Source organism: Octopus sinensis, linkage group LG8, assembly GCF_006345805.1.
Source record: "Octopus sinensis linkage group LG8, ASM634580v1, whole genome shotgun sequence".
Classification (NCBI taxonomy): Eukaryota; Metazoa; Mollusca; class Cephalopoda; order Octopoda; family Octopodidae; genus Octopus; species Octopus sinensis.
Genome location: NC_043004.1, coordinates 64955638 through 64974253, shown reverse-complemented (window position 1 = coordinate 64974253; position 18616 = coordinate 64955638). Strand labels below are relative to the sequence as shown.

At 37.9% G+C, this 18616-nt stretch overlaps 1 protein-coding gene across 1 annotated transcript; it reads right to left on the bottom strand.

The window, feature by feature from the left end:
* Positions 1-6125: 6125 nt before the first annotated feature.
* On the bottom strand, positions 6126-11476 carry LOC115214832. The gene is made up of 2 exons (XM_029783865.1): positions 10769-11476; positions 6126-6224 (listed from the first exon to the last, which is right to left on the bottom strand). Exons 1-2 carry the CDS (start codon positions 11474-11476, stop codon positions 6126-6128), a joined length of 807 nt encoding a protein of 268 aa, XP_029639725.1.
* Between the last annotated feature and the right edge of the window lie 7140 nt (positions 11477-18616).

Below are 18616 nucleotides of genomic sequence, written 5' to 3'. Positions count from 1 at the left end.
TATCTATGCTGTTGTTCTTCTTCTACTTTTCCAAATCCATTTTGTTATGCAGAAGTGTATAACAAAATGAGACCTTATTCTATTTGGGAACATTTTGCTGTGAATTTTTGCTGTCACCACTGTTCATGTGATATCTTTGTAATTTCTCAAAGATGCCAAGTTACCTTTCTTTAGAAATAGTAGGATTCTTCCCTGTCTCCACATTGTTCTCATGTCTCTTTTGTATGTTTTAGTGTAAGTTTTCAGATGTTGCTCATTTAAATGACCAGTTTTGCAAACTTCAGCTGGAATCTCAATCTGTGAAGTTTTGTTGTTAGACATATATTTATGTACACTTAAGCATATATAAATACATGTAGATGTAGACACATACACAAACACACCCACACATAGGTATTAAAAGTGATATCTCTGTGTTAAGCACTTGATTGTGACATTGGTATCATACCTACAATCCTAAAATTAATTAGTCTTACTAAGGTAATAATTAAGTTTTAAGTCATCACCATATCATAATTCCTATCTCTACACCTTAACCGAAGTCAGAGTTAATTCGGAGCTTAACTTTGATTAATTAGATTACTTTGAAATTTTTCATTATAGTCAATAGTTCTTTCCTTAGACAAAATCTAAACTGTTGCTCCATTAATAAAGACTGTTATTAAAATCATTTGGATTTGGTTTCCTGAAGTTTCTCTTCATTACTTCTTTCTCAGTTCAAGTAAGCTGGATTGCCATTCAACTTTGAAGGCATAATCTTGTGGAGGATATAGACTAAACTACTACTGGATAATCCTTTGTGCTGCTGAAGAAGAATCTGTCATTGATAGAGCACAAGGTCAATCAGTACAGTTCACTGCTGTTTCATGCTTGGCTGTAATAAAACAGCTGTCATATTGCAATTTATATAAAGTTTAAATCCAGATTAATAACGAAAATGAATTTACTTCGGAATATAAGCATTTACGAAGTTCGTTTTGGAATGTAGTCACCTATAAATTTCATAAATGCTGTTTAGTATTATATAAACATATTTCATATCATATACACACGTATATGTATGTGTATGCAGTATACATATATATATATATATATATATATATATATATATATATATATATATATATACATGGAAGAGCGTAGGCTCGAAACATTAAAGACCTTTTCACTTCTTGAGCGTTATACTGATACATCTGTTTGTTGTCTACACCACCTGTCTTCGTCTTTTGTTTTTTTTTTGTGAACTCTCCCCCTATATATATATATATATATATATATATATATATATATATATATATATATATATATATATGTATATATGCACGTGCACACACACACGTTTAAGTGGGAATGGATGCACTCAGTGTACAACAAATTTAACATTTGGGTTGCAGTTCTTATTAGTAATCCCATCGAACTCTTTGTTGCATGATCCCAAAGAATTCAATGCCATACGAGAACGGCCATAATATAATGTAAAGAACACAACAAAAATGAGAGAAAAATCATAGGCATAGGAACTTGTTATTCCTTTATTCCATCTGTTACACATGTTTCAGTATTTGGTAATAAATAACACCACATTGTAAATGCGATCCATAGATGCAACTTATACATGAAAACTGGACACCTCCATGGACACAGAGAAGAAATACAGATTACAAACATGCAGTTATCTTATATAAATAGCTGAGAGAGATACAAAACCGGTTGGAAGCGGAGTGAAGAGGGGTAGGTGGGGACTAACCAGGAAATGTATAGAGGTGGAGAAAGCAATTAAGGGAATAGCCACCAGATAGAATGTGAAAACATTGGTCAAGTTATTTTGACCTTAGGAAAAGAAAGTTAACCAAGCAAATGGAACTATTTAGATAAGCCAGTAGAGTGGTGTAATGGGAGGGGTTATAGAGCCCCAAAGGGTTGCTGACATGCCTTGTGATAGGTGAACTCATGTAAATATATATATATATATATATATATATATATATATATATAATATATATATATATACCTATATATATATAGATAGATAGATAGATAGATAGATAGGTCGATACACACACATGCATATACATACATATATCTCTCTCTGTATATACATTTATATATCTAAGTAGAAAGAATAGCCATAACTCTTTGACTGCTATTTCTAACTTCGGTGTGTGATGAGGCAAATCGTTGCTAAACCCTTAATTACTTAGTATTACTTAAACCTTCCTTGAATGGGGCTTTTACATGCCGAAATCTACTTGGTGAAATTAATGATTATTCCAAATTAATTAATTTCACCCTATATTATTACTGATAATTATATTTCATCCCAGTAAATAACCGCAACATCTTATTCTGGCAGCACGCTGGTGGGAGGAGGATGGTGACACAAACTGTCATTCACCCTTTGAATTTGGTGGTACTGGTCACGGCTTACGCTCGCTCTGATACCATGAGTTGAGGTGATGTCTTCTAGTGCCTCCAAATTTAATACACAATTATTCATAATTGAGACGCAATTATTTATAATTGAAGAGTCCTACGCTGAGGAGAAAAATAGTCGGGTAAGACATAATTATTTAATTTTTATGCTTTCCTATGACTTAATTTCGAAACGTACGTCCATAGGTGACTTAATATAGAATGATTGTCGTCATTTCTTTCTCTTTTGCCTGCGTTGTTTGCCTTTTAAGTGCTGTGGTTTTACTGGGATCTCCCTTTTAAGTAGAAAAAATAGCCATAACTCTTTGACTGCTATTTCTAAATTCGGTGTGTGGTGAGGCAAATCGTTGCTAAACCCTTAATTACTTAGTATATATATATATATATATATATATGGTGGATTAGTTCACAGGTGATCTAAATGACTAGGTAAGTGCTCTAATGGATTACCTGGGCTCCAAGGTTATAGCCAAGATGGTAGTTATGGAGCCATTGTAGATTTCCAATGCAAGTGACTTAGGAATAAATCCGAATTGTGACGGCTGGATGAGGCTGTGAGACTTCCAGAAGTTCCAGAGGGTTTCCCTGATACAGGATTCCATCAGTTTGGCGATGCAGCTAGTAAGACTAACAGGGCAATAGTTGACAGGCGATGTGCAGTCACCTTATTTGAACAGAGGGATAACACTGGCAGTTTTCCACTGCTCTGGAGTAACACCATTTTCAAGACAGAATTTGAAGAATACAGAAAGTTGGCTTAGAAGAAAGTACCCACCGCGTTTGAGAAGTAGGTATGTAACACCATCGAGACCAGGAGAGGCATAGTTGCGTTTATTCTTAAGGTGACGTTGCAGCATTGCTGGTGTAAATTGCATAGTAGATATAGAGTTCGATGTCAGTGGTGATGAAGATGGAACATTTTGGTCTTCGACAGTAAAGATGCCGGCATAACATCCAGCAATGATTTCTGCACATTCTTCGGGATTGCCAGTAATCTGTCCTGTGTGGGGATTGTGAAAGGGACCAACTGGAGAGTGGGGTCTCTGCTTTGAGTGCACATACTTCCAGAATACTTTGCTGGCAGCTGACTTGGCAGACACCCATAAAATTATCAACCATCTTACAAACAATAACTCTGAGAACCTTTTCAAACACCACCTGTCTAACAGCCGTGGAAATATTTACAAAGTCAGAAAACAGCACAGCTCCCATGACTTTCGGAAACATTTTTTCACGCTGAGAGTTGCTGAAGCATGGAACAAACTGCCGGCATCAGTTGTTAGTTGTCAGAGCACTGCATCCTTCAAAACTTCCATGCTTTCTGAGATTCGCCAACACTACACCTGATTTTCTCCCCTCCATACACATGCAAGCATGTATCTGACTCATACACTGTTCGCTCTCCAGACATTTGTACATTACTGCATATACTCTGAGAAGTTGTGGTGCACCTGAGCACTGTATACAATAATTTCATTATTATTATTATAGCAGATATATAATTGTTAAAGTGGACAACAAACATTAAGACAAGACAAACATCATATACATTATTATTATTATTGGAAAAAATACCTCTCTGAAATCAACCCTAGGCAAGCGTACACACATATCGGATATCCAAACCCTCCCACTGTGGTTAGACAATCTCGCCCACCTAGCACCCACACGCATAAAACTCAATCTAAGAATACTAACATCAAACCTTCCAACTCTCCTCTAACATACAGTAGGTATCACACCTCCCCAAACTTGCCTAATAAGAATGGTAGGAGATTTATTCTCTGGTATATACCTCCATTCACTTTAAACGTTAAGGGCCTCACCAAAGCATTCTTTAAACTAGTAGACTCTAATTTCCCATGGAACCACAAGTACCATTCTGTCTTTAACAGATCCACTTTGAAATTATCCTATTCCTTTACAGTAAATATAGAATCTATTATCATCTCAACTAACAAACGTACACTTAGCTCTTACTATCTAAATGCATACAACTCTACCATAGAACTACACAACGGAAACAATAACACCGATCACAGTAACATATCCAACATCCACGGCCCAACCACTTTAAACAACTTCAACATACATAATATTGTCCCCCACAGAGAGAGATATATGTATGTATATGCATGTGTGTGTATCTATCTATCTATCTATATATATATATATATATATATGAGTTCACCTGTAGCAAGGCATGTCAGCAACCCTTTGGGGCTCTATAACCCCTCCCATTACACCACTCTACTGGCTTATCTAAAATAGTTCCATTTGCTTGGTTAAAGAGTGCACAGTTGAAACTGACACAAGTACTAATAGGCACACTGATACTATATTATAACCACTACAACTAATATAGATGTTTTCGATCTAGTTTGAATTCTTTGCCATCAAATTTGAATTTTTCAGTTGATGCTCAAGCCTTGAAAAAATAAGAAAGAGTTAAACTACATCAGCCGTAAGGGAATACATGTCTATCTTATCTAACTCGTCCAGTAGAGCCCACCAATTGATATCTGAAAAGTTCGATGAAATAACTCATGAACACTGCAACAGCTTCTGCCAAAAGATGCTTCAACATATTTACGTCGTTGACAGAGCAAGGGGAGATAATAAACGAATGATTCTTTTTCTATTGTCTCCCCTTGTTCAGACCTGTCCACGTAACGTAGCATCTTTTGGTAGAAGCTGTGGCAGTGTTCATGAGTTATTTCATCGAACTTTTCAGATATCAATTGGTGGGCTCTACTGGACGAGTTAGATAAGATAAAAATGTATTCCCTTACAGCTGATGTAGTTTAACTCTCTTTTTTTTCAAGGCGTGATCACCAATTGAAAAATTCAAATTAGATTGAAAACATCTATATATATATGTATATATATATCTATGTGTCTGTGTTTGTTCTTTACCGCCAGTTGACAACCAGTGTTGGTGTGTTTACATTCCCCATAACTTTGAGGTTTGGTGCAAAGGAGACCAATAGAATAAGTACCAGACCTTAAAAAAAATCGTTTGACTAAAACCCTTCTTCAAGGCTGTGCCCCAGCATAGCTGCAGTCAAATGACTAAAGTAAAAGATAAAAGATATATATATAGGAATTGAAACTCATTTCTGGTGCAGTTTTGCCTTCAGAGTGTTGAGTGAAGTATGAGGAATGCACAATACTCTTGCTTCCAAAATGGACCAAACAGAAAAATCCAGTTTGAGATCAGGGCTTCTTGCAAGCCATACATCCTTGCCTGTGACAACAGAATATTCTTCTGAATTCAGTGTTGTGTTTGTTTGGAGCTGTGGGATGGTGCTGAGTCTTGTTGGGGGCTCCAAGGTGCACCTTAAAAGTGCTCATTCACCCATGGAAGCAGTTCAGCTTCTGAAATGTTGTCAATGTATCGCTGGTTGTTAATTTTAACACCTCAGGGCACAGAAATAAGAGGAAACCTTCCATCGTCTGTCACAGTCACCCAACTATAACTGACTGTGGGTTTTGATGTTGATTTATAAGTCTACCATCGATGGAGCCGGACACACTCCAAAGTCGGTTGGTCGTTCTGGTGCTTTATTGCCTGATCGATGTCAAATTCCTTTTCATCAGTGAACACCAAGTTGAGTAGTGTGCCTTCAGCAATCTGATGTAGGATAAGACAACTTTTCTCCAGTCTCATGGCCTTATCAACTTGCATGAGCTCATGATGGTGGATCATCTTGGAGGGATGCGTCCAGATATCCTCCTTCAGCACTCAATACATCAATGTCCAGCTTGTTTTTGCTCTGACAGCCAGTTTTCTGATAAAACAATGAGGACTTCATTGTATCATTTCTCTGGTATTTTTGATAAACTGAGGGATTGACACATTTCTTTTTTGGCCATGTACAGATTTATCAACAATGGAACCAGTCTGGGAAGCCAGGAGGCTGCACCAGGCCCCAATCTGATCTGGCAGTGTTTCTACAGCTGGATGCCCTTCCTGACACCAACCACTCCGTGAGTGTAGTGGGTGCTTTTTACGTGACACCGGCATGGAAGCCAGTCAAGGTGGTGCTGGCGTTGGCCACATATGGATGGTGCTTTATGATATAGATATATCATAATAACAATTTCTTTCGACTTTTTGCACAAGGCCTGCAATTTTTTAAGGGAGCAGCAGGCAGTTGATTACATCAACCTCAGTGCTTAACTGATAATTATTTCATCGAGCTGGATAGGATGAAAAACAAAGTCAGTTTTGACAGAATTTGAACCTAAAACGTAGATCTCCAACACTTTTTGTCTCATCTTCTAACAATTCTGCTATCCTCACCTTTACTATTTTTTATCTTTTACTTGTTTCTGTCATCAGGTTGTGGCCATGCTGGAGCACCTACCTAAAGAGTCTTTTAGTCAAATGAACTGATCTCAGTACTTATTTTTTAAAACCTTGTACCTATTTTATCAGTCTCTTTTACCAAACCACTAAGTTACAGGGATGAAAACAACCAAAATTGGTTGCCAAGTGATGGTGGGAGACAAACACAAACAGAAAGTCATGCACACACACATAATGGGCTTCCTTCAGTTGACATTTACGAAATCCACTCAGACAGGTTTGTTCAGCCTGGGGCTACAGTAGAAGACAATGGCCCAAGATGTCATGCAATGGGACTGAACCCAGAACCATGTGATTGGGAAGCAATCTTCTAATACAGTTTTCCAATTTCTTAGATCTATTTTCAAGCCAAGTGTATCTCTTGATATGTTTGCTGCTATGACCTTGTTTTGTTTTGAAGAATTGGTAGAGTGGGTTTTGAGGGAAATTCAGCTGTTATTTCTAGTAGGTCAAATAACAATGTAGAAAATCCTTTCTTGTATATCAATTACCAAGATGGCAATAATGTGTCTATGGTTGATTAAGTGGAGTGAATTGAAGAATATTCAGAATAGAAAAAGAGGAAACCATATTGGTCATACGAAAACATTTGTTCTAAGCTGTCTGGACCATTGTTTCTAATTATGGTTACCTCACAGGCATCAGTCTACAAATGGAACTTCTAACAGTGGTGGTGGTGGTTACAGCCCTGTTCTCCTCCTCGTGGTGGTGGTGGTGATGGATCTAACCTCAGATCAGCCTTGATCCAAAATAACAGTGATTCCATCCATAAACACTCCATCTTTTTTTTCTTTCCCAAAACTAATTTACTAAGAACAAAATATTAAAAAGATGATTGTTTGATTTGAGGAAGATTTAGTTATTTCTTGCAAGTCTGGCACAGGGTTAATTATTTAGAGAAGTAGGTAGATGGGCAGGGAGGGAGAATAGTTTGTTTTTGGTGGGTCTGTAAGTAGGTAGGTAGGTAGGTAGGTAAGTGGGTAGGAAAGCTGGCAGGCTGGTTGGTTTGTTGTGATTTAGCAGAGTAGGTAAGTAGATCCAAGGGAAAGGAGGTATTTAGACAGGTAGGTATATAAGCGGAAGGATAAAGAGGTAGGCAGTCTTCTTTTTTTCTTGGGTAGAGAGATAAGTTAATTAAGTTGGCTGGAACAAAAATTTGAATCCAAAATTCAGAGTTGCTTATCAGTTCCAACTACCCACCCCTTTGCCAAACCTTCCAAAATAAGCAACACAACCAACCAACAAACCTTACCCCCTCATAAGCATAACAATAACAACAACAACAATAAGAATACAAAAACCAAAACGCAAAGATTCTTTCGACTGGTTTGTGCTTTCATTTTAATGCCTGAACACAGATGCAAATATGACCCCACAATGAAGCAAATGATAAGAGAAGGGGATAATTTATCGACTGCAGGAAATATTCCATAGGAATAACACCAGAAATGTTCCACTAGCAGCTAATGAGTATGACATTATGTACGTGTGTGTATGCCATATTCTCCCCACACACCCAAATACATAAAGGTACATATGACTGAGTGTGTGTGTATATATATATATATATATATACTAGTGTGTGTGTGTATATATATATATATATATATATATATATATATATATATATATATACACTAGTGTGTGTATATATATGTATATATATATATATATATATATATACTAGCAGAATTGCCCGGCGTTGCTCGGGGCTGAATTGCTTGAAGTACTGTTAATGATTGCACTGAATTATGATGATTATTCAGGCAAATATTGATATAAGTTTACGGCGAATGAATGTATTTGTAAGTGTATAGAAAGCCGTGTAAAGGGGTTCCTACCCCCTCGTAGAATGGTGTAAGAATTGAATGCGAGGTTGCCTTGAAAAGAGCCATGTTATTGTTCTCATAATTGTAAGAATTTGATAGTTGTGGAAGGCGATGTAAAAGGTTCGCAGGTGAATAGGGTCTCTTCATTTTCCACGAACGGCAGCGGATGTGCTGTTACAAAACTTCATGCTGTGTTAAAAGAGAATGGATGCCCTATGTAGGCAAGAGGGGAATGAAGCATGGGTAAGTAAATATGGGTAATTTATAAAATATAGAACAATAGCATCTACTCACCATATGTCAGACCAGCAAGACTGTAGTGGTGCTGAATAGATGAATCACAACACAGTGGTGGAGATGTTTTCATTGATGGGCGTTATGATTAAATGTGTTGTTGTATAAAATGATCTGTTGCTTAGATTCCAAAGTGTATGTTGCGATCGTGTTGTCGCTTATGTAAACTTTAACAGTGAGAGTGTAGATGTAGGGGGTAGATGTGTCATGTACGTTGGATATAGAAGATGAGGCTGGTGGTTTGATGATGAATGGATAGAAATAGAGGTGAGCGAAGGACAGGTGTTGGTTAAGTGTGAATTAATGTCATGAAACGCCTAAAAATGTAAATGCCATCATAAAAGAGAGTCGTATGTAAGTGAAATACTAACGTGTTCGAAAATGATGAAACGTAGTAATCCTATAAAACCTCCTTGTACACAATGTTTTTTGTTTTTCGTTGTGGAACGAATGCGAAAGCATCACTGTTGCTGCCGACATGCAAGCAGCCAACATAAAGCTGACCATGAGAGAAACATGGCTCTCCCAAATGTATTCCCGCCACAGACAGTGTTTGACCCTGCGCTTTGTTAATTGACATTGCGAAACATGGCCTTACTGGGAACTGGGACCTCCGAAATATGAAAGGTAGGTCTGCTCCTGATGGGAAAAGATGCATCCTAGGTATGAGCACAACGTTGCCTCGACCGCACCCTGTGATAATGGTGGCCTCAATCAGATTGGGAGATAAGGACTTAACGATCAAACGTGTGCCATTGCATTGTTTTGGGGGAACCAAATTTCTAATGAGCATTATAGGGGCACCAAATTTAAGTTTGAGAATGTCTGGTGGTAGTCCGGGGGGCTCAAAGGAATTGAGTACCTCTATTGGATAATTGATGACGTCCTCTGGATCAGGAGTTGTATCGATAGACTGATATACATAGACATCCCCAGGAATGAGTTTTAGCACTTCATCATTAATATGGTGAACAGTTTTATTCCTCGGGGCCAGAATAGCCCTTTGGTCAATCCAATCCATAATTAGCTTGTAGATCTGGGAACACTGCATCAGAAGGCGTTTTAACAATGGTACAAATGGAATCAATGGCAATATTACCATTTTCATCCCCTGGTATTTTGCCTTCGCCAAATGCAAGGAGGGTGTGAGAAAATGCTGCTGATGTGATATCACGTCGCATATGAGCACACATATTGGTGTGAAGTTTGAGAGTCTTCACCAGTGGGCACGATGTGGATAACTTAAGACACGCACATACTGCATCAGCTCTAGTCCCTTTGGGAATAACGGGAAGTGTTTGTCGGAAGTACCCTGAAAGAAGAAGTGTTATGCCTGCCATGGGAGCTAAAGAGTGTTTGATGTCTCTGAGAGATCTATCTAGTGCCTCAAGAGCACCTCTGTGGGCCATCATGCATTCATCCCAAACGATAAGCTTGCATCGTCTGAAGACTTCTGCCTGATTGGAGCTGTTACTGATGTTGCAAGCTTGTGTCTCAGTGTTCGCTAAGTCAAGCGGGAGCTTGAAAGTGGAGTGAGCTGTCCTGCCGCCTGGCAACAAAGTAGCCGCAATTCCAGATGATGCCACAGCTAGGGCAATGCCTTGTGTTCACCTAATTTCAGCCAATATTAATTTGTTGACAAAAGTTTTCCCAGTGACCCAGGCAAGCTCGTCAACATTAAAACATGTCTCACGCAGCAAATGTGAAGACAGAGTGTTTGTGCCTTCCCAGTTTGTTGAAGGTAGGCCATAGACCGGCAAGGCACTACCGTCCATATCAAGTACAGTATCTTCGATTTCAAGCAGCGCCTGTTGTTGTAAATGAGGTCAGTGTACCCAACCTCCATTGATGGATGTAGCGATTGAGCGTGACACAGGAAATCTTCAGACATATAATCTTTGTAGGTAAGCCATAAAGAGGCGGGATTAGCCAAGTCACACCATAGTAGTAGAATAGCGAAAAGCGATCTGAATTTTTTAGGAGATTTTAACGAAACACCCTCTGCCATAGTGGCGCCCCATTGTGAATCATCCTCCAAAAGTCGACGCCGAAAACAGGCTTCGCGGAAAGTATCACATAATACACCATCAACAGTTCTGATGTCTTGAAAACTTTGTGGGCCTAAAACCTCATGGAGAAGGCGCAGGTGAAAACACTCATGTTGGTTTGGAGGTACAGTGTAGACTCTTCCTAGACAACTGTTAAACTTGACGCCAGGATGTCCTTCAACATCCTGACCCGACTTCCTACGCACCCAATTGTTGTTTGACCACACGTAGTAGGACGGGACCTGAGGGTATAAAAGTGTTTTAGCAAATGTGTCAAGTTGGCAAAGCCTAAAGAAACCGGTCAAAGTTGTTTGATTTGGATTTGCCGCCAATTCAGCTGCAGTCTGTTCAGTAAAGTAAGTTCGCTGGCCATTTTCCAAATGAACCGCTAGTTGTATGATGGCGGGGTGCCTTTGGTGAAGTGGAAACCCGAATATCCGCCAAAAAGCTTTACCACTGCTTATGTACCGACCTGCCAAGTACTGTGACACCTCGTCCATGCTATTAGTGGGACTGAACCCAGGACCATGTGTTTGGAACGTAGTTTGTTACCACACAGCCACACCTGCCCCTATGTATGTGTGTGTGTGTGTGTGTGTGCATATATGTGTATGGGTAGATATATTATGCATGTATATATGTGTATATATATGTGTACATATTACATGTACATCTATATATATACATCTACACATAAAATACAAAATACAAAGTTATATCTTGATATCGCTAGTGATAACAATACTCAAAATATATAACAGACTGGAATTGTAGGCCCGTCTCTTGCAATTTCGATCAATTGGATCTTGTCCTCCCTCTTGTATAGAAGTGTACGGCTGCAGCGAAATTCCTTTTTGGACAGCTGCAGCGAAATTCATTTTTGGACTTTCTTCTATCGAAGGCATTTAAACAAAAATGCTTCCATAAAGACGGTGAAAATATTGTCAATTTCCCCAAACAGGGACACAATTCAATTTTTAAACAATAACCAAAGCCTCTTCTCCGAAAGGGGGAGGGTTACAGTTTACAATTATTTAACAAATGCAACACAACAACGTTTCCCTGACGAGGAACCAACAAACGTGATTACAATAGTCAAACAGTAATAATAATAACAACAAACCTTTTTAATTTATCCCCATTTATGTGAAACCACTTATTCAAGTTCAAGTCATTGATGCAATTTTATACGAATTGCTAATACACACACACACACATATATATATATATATATAATAAGGGTGAAAAATTGAATATTAATTTGATTAAAATGAATTGAAAACCAGTGGTGTTGCATATAAGACCATAGCGGATCTTCCTCTAGCAAAAAGGATGACCAGTATTAATGGCTCATCCCTGTTACATAAATACTTTCACTTTAATTGTTGCACACTTGCAAAGAGAAAGTAGGAAAAAGTGTGGTGGTAATGGAAGGAGTGAAGCACTTGAAATGAGAGAGGCAAATCATAAAATATTGAGTTTTCTCGAATTTTTGCTTAATTGGGGGTCAAATTGAAAAAACTTTACATGCCATGACCCAATCGAATCTACTTGGAAAAATCATAGGTAAATTCCAATTGAAGAAATTCTATATTGTAGAATTGTATTAAAAAGAAACATGGGAACAGGCAGAGAAAATCTGCCTTTTATCATAAGACTAGCAGTATCGCCCGGCGTTGCTCAGGTTTGTTTCGACCCGCTGGAATTGGAAATTTTGAAAAGTAAAAATGTTGCATTATGTAGCTTGTTATTCTCTTCAAGTGAACATTTTTCTGGTTGAAATACACCGAAAAGTGGCGACACAGCAGTGATAAAATCGTAAAAAATAGGGATTTTCATAGAAAAAAGCACCTTTTTTATGTAAATAATTTTTGGTGTTAACATGGTCCGATTTGAATTTTATCTTCTACGGAAGGAAGAGCAACCCTTCTATCATACTCTCAATTTTGGTCAACTTGCGCCGCAGGGTCTCGGAGGAGATAGTGTTAGTTGAAGGCTACCAAACCTGGCGCACACAGACAACTTCAGCTTTATATAGAGAGAGAGATAACACACACATTAATACACATACATACACACACACACACATGTATGTATGGATGTATGTATGTATATATGTACATCTGTCCACTTCTTGCCATCCTTCACTTCCTACACACACACAGACACACACACACACACACACACACACACACACACACACACCTTAGCTTACAATTTTCTTTCAACAATTGACACTGTCATATATGTATATGTTTGCGTGTCTATGTGTGTAAAGAGAAAGTGGGAGAAAGTGTGGTAATAGGCAGAGTAAAGCCTTTGAAGTGAGAGAGGGAAATCGTAAAATATTGAGTTTTCTCGAATTTTTGCTTAATTGGGGGTGAAGTTGAAAGAAATTTATATGCCATGACCGAATGGAATGTACTTGGAAAAATCATAGGTAAACTCTAATTGAAGAAATTGTGTGAGGAATAAATCGTTATGTATTTATTTGTTTCTGTTTGCTCTGTATTTGTTTTGAGTAGTGGTTTAAGGTACACTTGCAAAGAGAAAGTAGGAGAAATTATGGTAATAGCAGGAGTGAAGCAGTTGAAATTAGAGAAGCAAATCGTAAAATATTTACTTTTCTCGAATTTTTGCTTAATTGGGGGTCAAATTGAAAAAACTTTACATGCCATGACCCAATCGAATCTACTTGTAAAAATCGTAGGTAAATTCCAATTGAAGAAATTCTATATTGTAGAATTGTATTAAAAAGGAACATGGGAACAGGCAGAGAAAATCTGCCTTTTATCATAAGATATATATATATATCTTATGATAAAAGGCAGATTTTCTCTGTATATGTATATTTATACACACACATACATTATACACATGTATATTTACCTCTTTCGCCCTATATAGGTGTGTGTGCATTTATACTCACACATGCACATATATGTATGTGTATAATGAGAGAGGGAGGGAGCCAATGAAGGAGATTATTTGTGTGTGTAGGAAATCTACATATAATCTATGTCCATCATAATCACTCACATTAGTCAAATATAACACATGTTAGACTTACAATCATAATTAGTCTTGCTTTGACAATAACTAGATGCTAGTTTATTAATTCTTCATATTTATTAGCATCCATGGCCAACTTCCAACTGATTATTTAAGAGACAAATATTCCATGTACTTGAAATTTAGCATTCATTTGCAACTGCTCTCATAGTTGTCTGCATTATTCTTTATCATCCTTCAGTTTTAACCATTTCTGTGCTTGCATATGGAGCTAATCATACAGTATGATATCATAATTCCTCAGGCATTTCATTGAATCTTATTCACAAGAGACTATATATATATATATATATATATATATATATATATATTATATATATATATATATATATATATATATATAAATGGATGCTAAGTTGTAACAGTCTCTAAGTTGTAACAGTATATATATATATATATATATATATATATATGTACACATATATACATACATATACTTGTAGAGATACCTGCCATTGCTTGGGATTAAAATGGTGTAGTCTGTATATATATATTACAGGTGTGTTGAAACAGGGGATATGGGAAAGTGCAGCATTGACAACGAAGCATTTGTGGACTAATTCGAACCAGTATCATGTCATGCATCAGTTTGGAGTATTCCAGAACCTAACTTGTCATTAAAACTTGGGAGTGGCGGGTATGAGATATGATTTTTGGGACATACTGAAAAGCTGTCAGTGGATATACTCTCCTTTGCAGCAGCGGTCAGCACAGCATCTAACATGACCCATCATATGGTTGACAGTCAAATGAATGTAGGTGTAATGGAGATAGTGTACGGAAATGGGTACATTCCGGAGAGGGGCTGCAATAGGAAGTGAGACTTGTTGCCATTTATGTTTTCCTTGTAAGTCGACCCTTTTAATGAAAGCATGAGCCAGGAGGAAATTTGAGAGGGCTGACCTTGTGGAAAAGAAGAGAGGGTTAAGCATAGTAATCCTATGCTTAACCCTTACCCTAAATGGACACAACATGGATAATGAGAGAATAAAAGGGAAAGGGATAGAAATGTCTTCTTAGTTGGCTTTGCAAACAGAGGAAAGAGAATCTACCATTCTCATTTTCGCATCCACCATTCCTTGTTCACACAGGTCAGGCAGAATTTGTTTTGGTGAATTTTCTCTAGCAAGTTGTCATCTTGGTAATCCTCATCTGTTTCAAAGTTGAATAATATTTTCCCTTGACTTGGCATATTTTCACGGGAGGCTGGAAATAAAATGGAACACTCTTTAAAACTCTCATGTAATGTCAAAGCAAGGAGTCAATAACACACACACACACCATTGTGTCACTGTACTGGCCAACTTGTCAGATGTTATTACACACCAATGGTCACCGTGAGAAAAAGCCCATTGTTTTAGCTGTTAAATGGAATACAGGCAGCTGCCTAAGGGAGCAGGCCAACAGTGTCCCCGAATGGAATACTGGTCAATTGCAGGACTACCTATTTATGGTTGAGTGAACAGGAGCAATGCAGAATGAAGTGTCTTGCACAAGAGCATAGCACGTCTCTGGTCTGGAAACCAAAAGCACAATCTTGGAATCATGGTTAGATGCTTTTACACACATATACGCATCCACAAATATGTATGTATGTGTGTATATATATATATATATATATGAGAGACAGACAGATGGAGAGAAACAGAAAGCCCATTGTATCACCATCATCATCATCATTCAGCCTCCATTTTCCATGCTGATGTGGGTTGGCCACTTTGAGAGGAGCTGATAAGGCCAGGAGCTCCAGCCGGTTCCATTGTCTGTTTTGGCATGGTTATTATGGCTGGTCGACCTTCCTAACACCAACTACTTTACAGTGAGCACTGGGTGCTTTTATACATGGCACCAGGACTGGTAAGGCATGCTTGCCCTTGGGGCCATGTAGAGGGACTGAACCTGAAACCATGTTGTTGGAAAGCAAACCTCTTACCACATAGCCACACCTATATTTCATTCAATTATAGGCACATCTTTAAATTTGCAAACATATCTTCTCACTGCTTCTAATATAAAAGCCTGTAGGAGAAGGGTGGTCAAGCAAATTAGATATTGAACTACTTGCTCTTATGTCTTGGATTTCAAATTTTGCTGTCAGCATTTTGTTGATTTGGACAAAGCCTTTTATTCTTCCTTTTTGCAGTCCACTAAGATGGCAGCAAAACTCTTTGGAATATTACCTGTAATTAACAGGTGTACCAATGTATATCTAATTTGCTTAATGTCATGAAACCAGAATTAATCACCAGTCTTCAAAGTCCCTTATTTTTTCTTGGGTCCACTTTGTTTATATTTGAAGCAACCAAGATATTGCGCCAATCCATGTATCACCTCATCTGACATTAGAGGCTCGTGATTAACTGTGATCTGATGCCCCCCTGCACCGCTTTTCTGTCACAAAAAAAGACTGATGACAAGAAGCAGAATTTGATCTTGCAGTGCAAAGAACTACAACAAATATTTCAAGGCATCTTATCCAATGTTCTAAGAGTTCTGCCAATCCACAACCTTCTACTGATATTTACGAAGCCCTGGAAAAATAAAAAGCAAATTTAATCTTGCTTTAATTTGAACTCCAAGCCCAGAGAACTGCAGCAAATACTGCTGAGTGTTGTCTTTCATATTTTAATAACTTATATCAATGACCAGCTTCTTACAAGACATTTACTTGACATGGAGATGGATTATAAAATGGGTCAATTTTTTTTCTGTTCAGAGGACACGTTAATATAGTTGTATCTTTTAATTTCAGTCAATTTTCTTATTCATTTACCTTCATCTGTTTATGTTAAATAATTCTGCTAGTCCCATTCCATCCATCCTGTTATTAAAACTTCAGTAAAAAGATCTAATTAAAAGGAACTTATGCAGATGTTTAAAATTTGTCGTAATTCTACCCTCACAGTCAGAAAAAACATCATCACCTATAAAAATGCTAAAAAGATTGCTTTTTAAAGATGAAGGCAATACCCTTGACAGTTTGTGTTTTAGACAGAATATTTCTTTATCGTTGCTGTCTAACTATCTGTTAGCCACAGCCTTTTCCAATAGACAAGAAAAAGAAGCAAAGAGTAGTTATTAGGAGACGTTACAAACGTGAATTGTATTATCATTGGTCTATTGTCCATATCAATCACTGACACTTTACTAACAGATTCAAGTTGAAAATATTGCTGTGTAATGTCAGCAATCATTGACAGATGCCATAAAACATGTCTGTTGGGAAAACTGCAGGCATTACTGGAACCTTTTACTGAAAAGTAGACATTTGATTTCAGAAACATCTGAAGAATGAAGAACTCTTGGAATGTTTTGTTTTCTCCTCCTTTACGCTTCCTTTTTAAAAAAAATCCACATTATGTACTACTCATCATCATCATCATTGTTCGACCGTGGTCGAGACAATGGAATTTACCATACTACGCCAGACTTCACGGTCCATCATGGCATTACGGAGGTCCTGTTACTAGATGCCTGTATCCCTGGAGATTACATCAGTGTGCGCCCTCTGGTATCACGAGTAGATGGCTTCCAGAGGAGAAGAGTAGAAATTGCCTCGTTTTCAGCTCTACAACAATGTCCAGCAAACTGGACTCTCCTACCTTTCACAAGAGATGATACAGGTGGTAATTTCCCATATATTTGTACTTTGGTTGGATGACGCTTCCACGAGAGATTTTGAGCTCTCATAAGGAGGCGAGTGTAGGTTCCATCCAACCGCCTCTCAAGCTTCTTTGATAACGTCCAGGTTTCTGAGCCATATAGTAGAATTGGTTCGACTGTAGCTTTGAAGATTTCAAGTCTCTACTTAGATTTGATGACCAGATCTTATGCATGTCATTACAGGCTGACCAGGCCATACCCTTTCTAGTTAGAAAGTCTTTTCCAGATGATGATATGTATGACCCAAGATATTTATAATCAGAAACCATATTTAAGGGCGCATTGTTGAGAGTATGGATGATGCAATCACTGTTGGACAGGCACTTGTTTATGTATTCAGTCTTGGCCTCATTGAGGTAAAGACCTACACAATTTGAGGCTTGTTCAAGAGATTGTAAAAGAGACTGGGCATTGGAGAGAGAATCACTGATAAGAGCGATGTCGTCAGCAAAGTCAGTGTCTGTCAAGTATTCAGCTGGGTGTCTGGAACTTCTTCTTGGTTTTATTTCAAAGCCCTTGCCAGAGATGATATCAACTGACATATGTAGCACATAGTCAACGACAATGATGAAAAGAAATGGGGCGAGTGTGTCTCCCTGCAGTATTCCGGCTTTGATTGAGAAAGATGATGTTTTTCTGTCAGGGGTTAAGATGATTGAAGACATATCTGTGTAGAGGACCTTGATGGCAGAGATGATTTTGTCTGGTATCCCATAGAGCTTAAGGATTTCAAACATCTTGTACCTATCTACAGAGTCGAACGCTTTAGAAAAGTCTACAAACACCATTGCAAGATCGCGATTAAATGCTTTTGATTCTTCAATAAGTTTGCGTAGGCATAGTATCTGGCTCAGCGTTGAGCGCCCATTTCTGAATCCATTTTGGTTCTTTCGGAGCAAAGGCAC